General features: G+C 40.0%; 1 protein-coding gene across 2 annotated transcripts in view; it reads right to left on the reverse strand.

The window, feature by feature from the left end:
• Positions 1-5,804: 5,804 nt before the first annotated feature.
• The window catches only part of VAV3 (vav guanine nucleotide exchange factor 3), a 329,628-nt gene continuing 322,068 nt past the window's right edge, over positions 5,805-13,364 (reverse strand). Inside the window, exons 26-28 of one of the 2 annotated variants that reach the window (XM_019746513.3) lie at positions 11,354-11,434; positions 8,826-8,977; positions 7,849-8,028 (exon numbers count right to left, since the gene is read on the reverse strand). In XM_019746513.3, coding sequence (XP_019602072.2) covers positions 7,987-8,028; positions 8,826-8,977; positions 11,354-11,434 — 275 coding nt within the window. In that variant the 3' untranslated portion in view covers positions 7,849-7,986. Of the gene's footprint in view, positions 8,029-8,825; positions 8,978-11,353; positions 11,435-13,364 lie in introns of both variants that reach the window. The other variant, XM_019746514.3, reaches the window with a different exon arrangement.

Below are 13,364 nucleotides of genomic sequence, written 5' to 3' on the forward strand. Positions count from 1 at the left end.
GCAAGTTGTTGTTCTTTCAGTCTTAGTTGTGGAGGGCGCAGCTCAGCTCCAGGTCCAGTTGCCATTGCTAGTTGCAGGGGGCACAGCCCAGGGAGTCAACCTTGTGGTTGAGAGCCCTTGCTCCAACCAACTGAGCCATCTGGGAGGCAGCTCAGCTCAAGGTGCCGTGTTCAACCTTAGTTGCAGGGGGCGGAGCCCACCATCCCTTGCGGGACTAGAGGAGTTGAACTGGCAACCTTGTGGTTGAGAGCCCACTGGCCCATGTGGGAATCGAAGTGGCAGCCTTCGGAGTTAGGAGCATGGAGCGCTAACCGCCTGAGCCACCGGGCCGGCCCTCCTCCAGTAACTTTTGCTGCCCTAAAACTTAACTACACCAGTTGTCCCTCAGTATCCACAGGGAATTGGTTCCAGGAAATCCCCACCCCATAACAAAATGCACTGATGCTCAAGTCTCCTATATAAAAAAATCTTAGATCAGTTCATTAAAAAAAAAAAAAAAAAAAAAGATGTTTCTTCCAAAGATTACTATACCAAAAAAAAAAAAAAAAAAGAGACTGTTTTCATGACTGAGTTAATTTTTAAAATTTGTAACATTTTTGTATGTATTACATTAAAGTTTAATTTAAAATGGTGACCAAAATGCAAATTAAAAATCTCTGCTGTTCATACATGTTCTCTCATTTAATCCTCATAAAACCCTTTGAAATAAGGTATTATCATCACACCCATTTTAACTGTAGAGAAATTGAGGAACGAGCAATGTCAGCAACTCACCCAAGGTCATGTAGCTAGTAAGTGGTACAGCCAGATAGTTTGGTTCTAAGACAGAGGTAACCATTAATCTATGCTGCTTCTTAGACAAAAAGGTCAAATACAATATTAAAAGAGGTCAAATTGCCTTAAAAACCAGACCTGGTGTGGAAGAGTTACTCAATCAGGACTAGACTTTTCATGATTAAGATGGGATAATATCAATCTGATGAATTCTCCTGAGGATTACATGAGATAGCATATACCAAATGCCTAGACTACTGCCCTGTACGTGAGTATGAAAATATCCAAATGAGAAGAGGAGACAGAGCCTACATTATCATTGAAAACAAAGAAACAAAACCTTTCCCTTTCTGAGGAGGTGTCATTCAAATCACTAAAAATCCAAAAAGCATTCACTAATGAGACTCTTGAGTCATTATTAGATTTACTGACAGATTCCACACTCCTGGGTGCATGCTGACAGCGAGAGGTGCAAGCGCTGTGACCCAGCCACATTCCCACCTGACCCGGGATTTCAGCAGCTCCCCAGAACTGTTCTCAGTAGAAAAGCCTTAGGAATTGTAGAAATAATTCTGAAAAATCAGAAGCTCTCATTTACGGTTGTGTCATAGATGATTGTAAAGAGCATTTACTTTACTTTGAACCAGGACACTGGGTTTGAGTTTTTACATTGCCAGTAGTTCCAATCTGCGTGACCCTGGGCAACTTGGTTCATCTTACCAAGCTAGGCTCAGTTTCCTCATCCTTAAAATGGAAAGAGGATAAGGTTGCCCCACTGGCCTTTCAAGGTTGTGCTGCTCCAAATTACACAAGATGAAGTGAGTCAAAAGACTTCATGAACTGTAGATTGCAAACGAAGGGATATTTATTTTTTCTTATCAATGGCAGAAGGGAAATGTATATTAAATGCAGATAATTTGTATTTCTGCTGCCTGTGGGCGTGGAGCAGTAACAACTGAAATGAATTGCTGCTGTGGCAGAGGTGCTGGCTGAGGTCCAGAAGCGCACAAACCAAAACAATTAATGCAGAGAGAGACGCTGTGTCACGGCACCAGCCAAAAACGGGCCAATCTCCAGTGCTGCCTTGAGCGGCTGTCGTTTCTTAGGCTCCATTGCGACCATCCACACAGAACTCAATGGTTAGAGTCAAAGGTCAAAGCATATATAGCTGTTCAGCCATAAAGTCTAGAGCTGGTGCCCACACAGGAATTCACTCTGCAAGTTTTCTCTGACTTCTGGCATGTGGCAGCAGGTAAGTGTTAAGTATACCAGCGTGAATAAAGCAGACCCTGCCCGGAACCGCCCTCGTGGTGCCACTAGCAGCCATGAAAGGATCATGTAAATAATTAATTGTGAAACCAACTGGATAATTGACTTTCACAGTACGTGCTAGCATATTTTAAAACCTCTGCATGTTGATGAAGCCTTTGAATTTCTTTGTTCTGAACCATGAGGAAAAATAGAATTTCATGTAACTGTGGAGTTAGGATGGAAGCAACAGAGTTCAACCTGTTAACCTCTTTATTTTCAGAGATGAAGGCCCTGTATGCTTTGCCCAGGGTCACTGGGCTGCTGAGAGGCCCAAGGCTCTGCCAGAAGACAATGGATTGGATACATCAGACATCCTGGAGTTCACCTTTCCCTACTCAGTGCTCAATATGGACCTGAATGTCTGTTACAGAACAGGGTGAGAAGTGACTTTTGTGTATGTTCTATTTCTGCACTCAGGCCTCCCGACATCTAGGTCACTATAGTTGCACTGTGCCTAGAAATTCTGGAACTTTCTAACAGAGCCAGAGTCTAGAGTGCTTCAAGAGGAGTTTGTTTGCTGTCACCATTTCCTCCAATCCTGTCTAATCGATAGCACCTAACTGGAGACAGGGTTTCTTTTTTACCTTCTTTTTGGGACTTGTTCATTCCTACAATAAGGTTCCTTCCATTCTGCCAGATGTGAGCGCATAACATTTCTAATCAGAGTCTGACCAATCCCAGAAACCTAGTTTCGGGGGAAAATGAAGTGACTAATGGACTACCTCTAAATGATTATGAACTGAGTGAAAATTCCATCTTCCTAGTCAAAAGTATGTGGAGCTGTTAAATTCAACTCCTGAGATTGTTTGTGGGTTTGCATATTAATCTTCCTGAACACACACCTTTTATTCCATCTGTAATTTGAATGCTCAAAATTAAACCTTGTGTAAGAAACACAGCATTAGCGCTAGCATTCAAAACAAAAGCTGCAAGGACATGGTTTAGTTCCTGAGTATTTTATTCAGCTCCTGAGTCACAAAGGGAAGCAGATCAACATTTCCTACGTAGCCACACGTGCCAGGCCCTTTGCTGGACATCGTTCTCGATGTTATGGTTTATTCTTCATAGCAGACCCTCTGAGACCCTTGCAATTATCCCTTTATTACAGAAGAGGACATTGAAGCTCAGGAAAATCAACGACAGAGCTGGGGTTTGAACCCCTATCTGACTGATGCTAGAACTCCCACTCTTTCTGTGACATCATATGGTTTAATTTCCTTCCTAGAGAGACTGTCTCATTTAGAATCTGCAGTTTTGCCCCTTAATCCAATAAATGAGCCTGAATTATGCTAAAGAAATTCAAAGATTAATATGACAACTACCCAAATTTGCCAGCAAATCCATCTGACAACGACAGCAACGATAACGATGACAAAAACGGTTCAGCATAGGTCAGGCACAATTCCACTTTATATGTATGATTTCAGTTGAGTCTCACAACCATCCTATGAAGTAGGTGCCATTATGATACTGGTTGGCTGAGTGTGGCAGGGATGGAATATGAACCCACTGAAGTAGGCTGACATCAGAGGCCATGCTTTTATCACTCTTCTATACAGCTGTCAAATTAACTGGAACAAAGTAGGGCACCTAAAGACTGTCACCATATTTTACTTCAATTGCTTGAAGAGAGAAAAATACTTGAATGTTATAAAGGACAGAGTCCCATGTTAACTGAGAAATAAAGGAGGGGATCTTATTACAACTGGCCTCTTATTACAGAGGAATGATCGTGATCTAATAGAAGGTTTAAAAGTCACATAAATGTTAATATGTTGAAGAGAAGGAATAAAACACAGACACTGAAGGAACTAGCTCTTCAAGTAAAGCGAGTAAGGAGTGGATAACTCACTACTGTAATGAATATATTTCTTTTTTTTTTATGTTTCCTAAACTTTTTTTTTTTTTTTTTTTAAGATTTTCATTGGGGAAGGGGAACAGGACTTTATTGGGGAACAGTGTGTACTTCCAGGACTTTTTTTCCAAGTCAAGTTGTTGTCCTTTCAATCTTAGTTGTGGAGGGCGCAGCTCTGCTCCAGGTCCAGTTGCCGTTTTCTAGTTGCAGGGGGCGCAGCCCACCATCCCTTGAGGGAGTCGAACCGGCAAACTGAGAGCTCAGCGGCAGCTCAGCTCAAGGTGCCGTGTTCAATCTTAGTTGCAGGGGGCGGAGCCCACCATCCCTTGCAGGACTCGTGGAATTCAACTGGCAACCTTGTGATTGAGAGCCCACTGGCCCATGTGGGAATGGAACTGGCAGCCTTTGTTGTTAGGAACATAGAGCTCTAACCACCTGAGCCACCGGGCCGGCCCCTGTAATGAATATATTTCTGAGCACAGTTGTGATGTCATCCAAAGAGCTCCTCGTATGGAACTCGTCCTGGTCCTCAGAAAGAATGGCCTTCCACGCATTCCTGGCCAGCCTGCCTCCACTACTGCCTCCACTACTGCTGAAAACCTGAAGGCCTGTTCAGTCAAGGAAACTGGCCCCTGAGTCTCTCTGGTTTAGCAGTTCATTATTTTCTATGCAAAATTTAATTCAAAATAAAAACAAATAAAAAAGTTCAATCTCTGACACCGATCTCTCTAGGCAACATCTGTTTAGAGTTTTCTTTTAGGTGGCAGAAATACGAGAATGTTTCTGAAATCTGTGTTAATGTTTGTTTATACCACTATTTTGTACTAAGTAGCTTCTTCTTGGCTATGTAATCTTAGAAATCTCATTCTTGCTCCATGAAGTGTGGCAGTAGAAGGTGGTGGTTTTACAGGCTCTGAAGCTGGACTGCCCAAGTCAGAACCCCAGCTCTGATGTTTACCAGCTATGTGAGCTGGGTCAAGTTGAAGTCTCTCAAAATGCCTCAGTTTCTTCGTCTGAAAAGTGGAGATAATATAAGGTTCTACCCTCTGGGCTTGTTGTAAGTTAGAGCAAATAAAGCATTTAGAACAGTGTGTGGCACTAAACAGTATGTCAGTAGATATTATTTGCAACTATTGAGTGTTCCTTATAGACCACTGCTCATGACTTAGGCAGCAATCCTGACCTGACCTGATCAAAATTAGGGCTTCTATTTCCATATTTTTATGCGGTTGGTATACAGTAGTCCCCCCCTTACCCACAGTTTCACTTACCATGGTTTCAGTTACTCCCAATCACCCATGGACTAAAAATATGAAATGGAAAATTGCAGAAATAAACAATTCATAAGTATTAAATTGCACGCCATTCTGAGTAGCATGATAAAAACTCGCGCTGTCCTGCTCCGTCTTGCCTGGGACATGAATCTTTCCTTTGTCCAATGTATCCACACTGTAGATGCCATCCACCCATTAGTCACTTAGTAGCCATCAAGGTTATCAGACCAAATGTCCGGTATCACAGTGCTTGTGTTCAAGTAACCCTCATTTTACATAATAATGCTGCATTCACATAACTTTTGTTATAGTATATCGTTTTAATTGTTCTATTTTATTATTGTTGTTAATCTCTTACATTATATATATATATATATAGTTGTCAATCTCTTACTGCCTACTTTATAAGTTGAACTTTATCATAGGTATGTGTGTATTGGAAAAAACATAATATGTATGGGGTTCAGTACTATCTGAGGTTTCAGGCATCCACTGAGGGTCTTGGAATGTATTTCCAATGGATAAAGGGGAACTACCGTATTTCAAATTATGAACTCATTCAATGGAAAAACTCTTTAGCTTTTAAGAAATCAAGTTAATGCACGTAATAACTATTTATTGTATTGACATATTTACAAAATATTGCAAAGTGAAATACCACCTTAATTCACCATATTACATAAGTGCTTCATACAGGCAAGACAAAGTATATGGAGAAACATTGGCTTCTGTCTTTGGTATTAGAAATCTACACAAATCTGCAGCATTTTAAGTTTCCAATACAAAGTACTAAACATAGACAAAGATGTAATCAGTAGCATCATGAAAAGGGTCTCTAATATCCTCTGCTAGGAAACCCTCAGGTCCATGAAATGCATCAGGAAGACCAAACACCATTTGTAAGGGTGGGAGTCTATTGGCTAAAATGACAATAAAAGAAACAACACAAGCTACAGTACTCTGCACACATATGTTTCAATGCGTCAAGCTACACTCTCCATAACAACATTTGGCTGACAGTAACAGACAAAACATTCCTCAGACACAGTCACAGATAAGACTTTATAGGAAGAATCCACTCCAGGGGTACACCTTGCAGATATAACTTTACTGTACAGAACACTTTATAAAATTCATTTCTGTGATCATTTACACATATACAAAAAAACTTAACTGGTTTTAGCAAATAATAATTTTTCTAAAACACAATCACAGTTTACATAATTCTGAGGTAAAGGTCATGAATCTAACCTATTTGAGAAATCCTAGCCCATGAGGGTCTCTAAAGGAGGAGGGGTGTCCACTGAACATCAAGTTTTGGTATTCAAGTGGTTTGGGGAGAGGGAAGGCCACACCTACCTCATTTCAGAGAAGATCCAAAATTTCAGAACTGAACATTCCTAGTTTGGCTCTATTAAATTAATGCTTCTAATGTTTTGTTTTGTTTTCTTCAAACATGAAACACTCTGAATCTTGTCAGAACATGACTTCTGCTATGGGAAAAAATATTTCCTCAGGAAAGGGCCAAGTTAGTTTCTTAACTTGACTGTCTTGACAGAGCACTCTGTGTACCACAGAAAGAACATATCTAGACTCCTCACATAAAAAGTGAAATCTTGGTCAAACAAACACACTGCAAAACCGATCTTTCCACCAGTGAATACACACCCAGAAAGGGCCTGCTGATGCAGAGACCCTCATCAGTGAGAAGCTGAGAGCCCACACTGAATGAGACCGGAAAAGCCTGTGACCCTACTATCCTGGAAATGCATAAAGGACCCAGCTGTGCTTTCCTACCAAAACCTTCAACTAAGTTGTTTGTGCTGCTGTAAATACTCCAGGGAAATATGAGAATCAGCAAATATGTCCCAGGTCTTTTAGCAGGGAGGAAAAGACATGTGTTAATAGATGTTGCTTCTATAAAATGACAATATAAATTACAGCCCTTGATCTGTTTCTGTAAACAATGCCACCTTACTCAGGTTACTTGCAACTACCTGTAATATACACAGCCAAGATTATTTCATAAAATGAAGTACTACATTTCCAAAATAACCCTGTGAAATCACGAAGGTTTTGAAGATTTAATATGAAGACACTCTCTTTTATGTACTTTCTTCTTTTTATAAAGAGATTTGCAAATATAATCAGAACATCAAATGAATAATTAAAACCCCTCTGGGATATATCACTTATGAAGCAAACCTGAGCATTTGTCTCTTATCTTACAGTTACATCTGGGTTTGCCAGGTAATGAGTCACCTTGTGAGGCAATTTAAAACAAGTAACGCTGGACGTTTCCATTAGGCTGCCCAAATGGCAGAGCTCTAATTTTTCTTCATGCTGGGAAAAGCAAAATTAAACTTCTGTTTCTTTGTACGATCAAAAATTCTGGTGAATGGCATGTGAGAGGAAAGTAAATCTGCATTAAACATTTACTAATGGCCGGCATTCATGGTGCCTGAAGGAATGAAGTAAAAAGAAACACGAACCAATGCATTTGCAGGGCTCTTTTGGGAAGAAGAGCTTTTGGCTTTGCCCTGGCCCCTGACAATGATAGACAGGCAGGCTGTTTCTTGCACAGCTCCAGGCAAGCCATTAAACTGTCAGTACCAGCATCTTTAGATCTCAGTATTAAGACTTAGGAAGGAGAATGTTGAACAGCCAGAAATGCAGCGTTTTAAACACTTCAGTTAATTCACAAGGCTGTGCAGGCTTCTGTTTATCCCTTCTCTGAAATTTCTAGTGCAGTGTGCAACGCTGGATTGGCACTTATTCATCCATTTCCACATACGTAGATGGAAACCAGCCCACCTGCAAAAGAAAAGCAACCAACATCACAACATGGCTTTGCATCTGGCACTTTAAAGGGTTCTACAAACGGAGCATATCGTTTTCATAACACCCGGATTAAGCTGGAGTTTTATACCCACTGTAGGGGAAGAAGATTGGTTGCTCCTAGAGCCTGATGGAGTGAATGATAGAAACAGGAGAATAAAATAAACTTAAATAATGTTTTCATCAGCTAGCACACAAATAAACATGTAAATTAAGTGTAATGCAGGGCTCTACTACTCAATGATCCCTATTTCTGCTATAAGACAGAATAGGATATAAAGACAGAGGTACTATGTCTCATTCCTTCCCATTTAGATTGGCAGCTCTTATAGATATTTTGTACTACACATAAAGTTTATGTTTGAGGCTTAAGAACTAAAAAGGATTCAACCCTTGTCCAAACAGGAAGCCATCACTCTTGTCCAAGGGAAACCTCATTGATGCCACTCTCATCATATTCGTTCAACACATTTTTTTTCCCTCTGGGTTCTCTCTTTTTTTTTTTTAATTTATTTTTTAAATTTATTGGGGTGACAATTGTTAGTAAAATTACATAGATTTCAGGTGTACAATTCTGTATTGCATCATCTATAAATCCCACTGCGTTCAACACATTTTTCTTGAGTGCCTATTATCAGTAAGAACCAGCATCAGCCTCCGGAGCCAGGGCTGCAATACAGTTGAGGGGCTTCTCCCCAGCACCACGATGGGTGTCAATGACTGCCCAGTTCCCTTCGTTCACATGCATAAGCACGTCGAGAGGCACCACTCACCTTGCCGTTCACTTCTCCTCTCCACCAGCCGTTTGCACCCGTCTTCGTGTAAATCTTCACCACATCTCCTTTCAGCAAGGACAGTTCTCGCATATCTCTTGCACAGAAGTCATAACGTGCAATGGCAATGCCGAGCACTTTCGGACTTAACACTGTGGAGAAATGAGGGGGAGTCCATTGATTTGCAGGTTAACAAGCATAAGAACTTAATCAGATGGATGCTATCGATGCTACCAAAATGCACAGCCATGATTTCATTACAGACTAGTGATAATGGCAGGGGAGCTTGAAAGCAAGTGGCAGAACTTCTCTGTCAATTCAATCAGGTGTGTAGTCGAGTTCGTTTCATAAAGTTTGAAGACCATTGTTCTGTTTTCATATTCTTTATAACTTCAAAACAAGGACTAGTTTTTGTAGGAAAAAAATGGTTAAAATCTAAGTTACTATCTAAGGAGACAGAATGTAAAATAACTAGCATAAATTTCCTAATAATCACACAGTAATCTACTTCTTACTACCGTGTTTCCCCGAAAATAAGACCTACCTGGACCATCAGCTCTAATGCGTCTTTTGGAGCAAAAATTAATATAAGACCCAGTATTATATTATATTATATATTTTATATTATATTATATAAGAGCCGGTCTTATATTTTATTATAAGATCGGATCTTATATTAATTTTTGCTCCAAAAGATACATTAGAGCTGATGGTCTCGGTAGGTCTTATTTTCAGGGAAACACTGTAGAATCTCTAAAGGTAAAAAGCTTTATGTTTTTATCTTGTAACCTTTTTTGACTAAGACTCAAAATAACCAAACTTTTGCTCAGAAAGTCTCCCGTGGGCACCATGTCATCACTTCTAGTTAAACGGTACTTCCTCACCCAGCCAGCCTTTCTTTGTTAAAACTATTCGGGGATGAACTCAGTTATGGTTTTATATATAATTTCACTTATGTGAAAATGCTGAAATTAGGGTTCACATAAAGAACACACAAACACCATTTATTTTTTTCTTTCAAACAAATACTGACTTATAGAAAACCTTTACTGAAGTATGTAATCAAAAATAAGATGCCAGGGTAGTCATCTTCAATATTCAGATATATATATATATATATATATATATATATATATTTTTTTTTTTAATGGAAGGAGAGGACTTGACTTACTCCCTGCCCTCACCTGCCCCATCTTAAAAGCAAAGCTCCATTCAGGCTGTATGTTTGTTCGTCTCTAGTGTTTCATAACACATTTTATATTAACTTCTCTACCTGTTGCTCTTTGGGGTTATAAAGTATTTTCAATGATATGTTCAGTGATTCTGAGAATCACTCACATGGGATTGGTGGGACTTTATAAACCTTAAATGGTGGAAGAACTTAAGTATAAGAAAAAGAAACAAATGGGAAACACCATCCATCTGTACTTTTAACACTTCCCAGTGCCCAGGCAGCTGCAATTACAACCTGTTACCCTGGCAGAGCCTGCCCACTTGGAGACAGAGATCTCTGGCCTATTATTTGTGGCTTTGCAGTGACAGAAATTTTTTTAGTCTCCAGGTGTCGATCATAAGATAAATGAATCACAATGCTGTAGATTTCAGAACTGTAAAGGGAGTAAAAATAGGCCATTTTATTTTATTGTTCGGACAAAAATCCACTTTAATAGTTTTCTTATTGAATGCCATCCCCTTACCAGGGCACTACTTTTAGAGTGGGTGCACATAAAAATATAACTGTGATAGAAAAACCCAGTCACCAGCTTAACTGTGAGACCCTGCACAGGTCTCTTAACTCCTCTAGGCCACGTTTTTCTCATCTATAAAATGAAAGGTCCAGACGAGATGATTTCTAAGGTCCTTCTAGTTCTAAATTGTTCCAATTGGGAACTTATATTTTTCTTGAGTACTAAGATTCCATTGGAACTTACAGGTAAATTTTTAAAATCTGTAAGGAAACATACTTGATCTAGCCATAATGTACTCCTCTACATGTCACATAAACAACCATTAAATTCTCTAGTCAATGACAAAAATCAAGACCAAAATGCCCGTGCACAAACTTATGGGCACACTCATCCTTTCAAGCAATATGTACTGAATTTTACTTGTATTTGAAGACAAAGTTGGGATTTGGGTTCTATTTATTTTCCTAATGGAAATACATACACACTGACTTTTCTCAACTAAAATGTCTGACCCTCAAGAAAACTAGTGATTTCATAGAGTGGTTCACATCCCCCTTTATACTTTCAGCCCCCATCCCTTTCCCACTTCTCCCCAACAGATAAAATAGAAAACGTGTCACTGGAATATATAGCATGAGCATACACATAAACAGAGGAGTGAAATGTCATGACAAACAGTGACTTTATGACAGAGGAGAGGAAAGTGCATGGTGGGAATGTGACTCAAGGGACTATTTGTGAGGAGATGTATCTACATGAGAAGCCATACACAGAAGTCAAAATATTTTATTTGCAAACAGCAGCAAGTTGAAAAGACATATAAAAGCAGTAAAGCAGTACCTGACCAGAAAGGAGTAGAAGGGGGAACAAAGCTGTAGTCTGGAGGAGTTACAAAAGAAAACCCACAGAACAAAGAAGGGGCTTAGAGAAAGAAAGAAAAAGAGAGAAGCAAAAGAACATTTAGGTATCGGCAAAAAAAAACATCTCAACACAGCTATTTTGTTGTCTATAATCATTAAGAAAATTGTCACATCAAAGTTGCAATATCAAGCTTCGCTGTCACCCACTTCTCTCCTACTACCATTTCTCAATGAAGAGCAAGCCAAACTTTTACGTTTTGATTCACATTAGTTCTGCAATCCAGAGTTGCCTGTTGCTTTGCAGGTGAACACAGCATACCCCCTCCTTTGAACCCCTCCCGTCCAAGGATGGGCTTCTCCTCTTGATGTGATACACAATTCCCACTAATGTAAAACATGCTTAAATCAAAACTGATATAAAAAAAAGGAAGATAAGCGTCTGCAGGGTGGTACCAATGAAACATGTGGAGCCCATCGAAAATTCAAGAAAACCACTCAAATGACTTGTTAAGAATCACGCCACTCCCCAACCGAACATGCACATGCTTATTTCCAGAAATAAAACATAAACCACTCTGCAGCTTATCATATCTGGAAAAGCAAGTAAGAAAGTAAATATATCCTCCAAATTGTAGGAATGTAGAGAGAAGTTATGTGCACTTGGACGTTCAAAAGCTTTTCACTTTACTTTTAATAATAAGAGCTAACATTTGTCAAATGGTTCTGAGGTGCTAGATGCCACGCTCAGTGTTCTATATTCAGTATTTCATTAATCACAACAGTTTAAAGAGGAACGTACTGATACAATCCCCCCTTGGTATTTGAGAGGATCCTAGATTGAAATCCAGGCTCTCCACCACTAACCGTTTCGCCACTACTTCTCTGTGTCAGACCGTTGGTCACAGCGCTCTGCCTGCTGGTACCATGGTGCCATTGCAGTGGAAAAGGAAGGCGTGGTTATATAAACTTTCTCCCAATATTTACTTTCCCATTTGCCCATGTAATTGATTGTTTGGTTGGACTGTGTTTGCCTAGAAGCAAGACTACATTTCCCAGCCTTCTTAGAGGTGGTGCAACTATATGACCAAGTTCTCGCCACTGGGATATAAGCAAAAGTATCATAAGGAAGCTTCAGGTACCTTTTCTGGCAAGGCAGCTGCCACATGTCTTTGCCACCCCCCACCCCGACCCCACCCCTTTTTAGTTCTTTAATCTATCCTGTTGTCTGGCATATAAGAGCAACCATCTAGGACCATGAGAAGGCAGGCCTCATCTTAAGGATGAGCATGGGCTTGAAGGAATCTGGGTTACTGAAGCTTTTGTGGAACAGAGATGACCTGCCCTTCTCCACAGCTCTGCACTGACTGACTACTTTCAGGATTTCATGGGAAAGAGAAACAAATGTCTATCCTCTTTAAGCCAATGGGTTTGGGGTTTCTGTTACTTGTACCTGGGCCTAATTTAAACTGTACCAAAAAGCTTTCTATAACCAAGGATGAGCTGAAAGTGGGCTAAGTAAACCGGGAGTGAGTCCATACAGTCTTCCCATAGCTGCTGCTTCTTTTCAGGTCTCTGACTGATTTGAGAGCCACAGATTCTTTTGAAGTTAACACTCTTGTCCGGAAGGGGTTCTAGAGAGCCTAAGAATAGGGGATTTCCAGATACCACCCAAGTAGACTGGCCAAGGGAACTGGAGGGGGTTCGGTTGTTCCTGGAACCAGGGACTTTGGAGCCCTTATATATGCACGGGCACACTCACAGTATTTTTCTCACAAAGCCTCACATATTTTTAACCTACTCTGAAGAATATCTTTGTTGATAATCAGGGTTCTTTCCCAATCTATTGCACATTCCACATTATATATTTTTTTTAAACGCAGTGGTACATGTACCGTATTTCCCCAAAACTAAGACCCAGCCTAACAATCAGCTCTAATGCGTCTTTTGGAGCAAAAATTAATATAAGACCCGGTCTTATTTTACTACAATGT

The sequence above is a fragment of the Rhinolophus sinicus genome, chromosome 7 (genome assembly GCF_057876585.1).
Source record: "Rhinolophus sinicus isolate RSI-liver-muscle chromosome 7, RSI-T2T, whole genome shotgun sequence".
In the NCBI taxonomy this organism is placed as follows: Eukaryota; Metazoa; Chordata; class Mammalia; order Chiroptera; family Rhinolophidae; genus Rhinolophus; species Rhinolophus sinicus.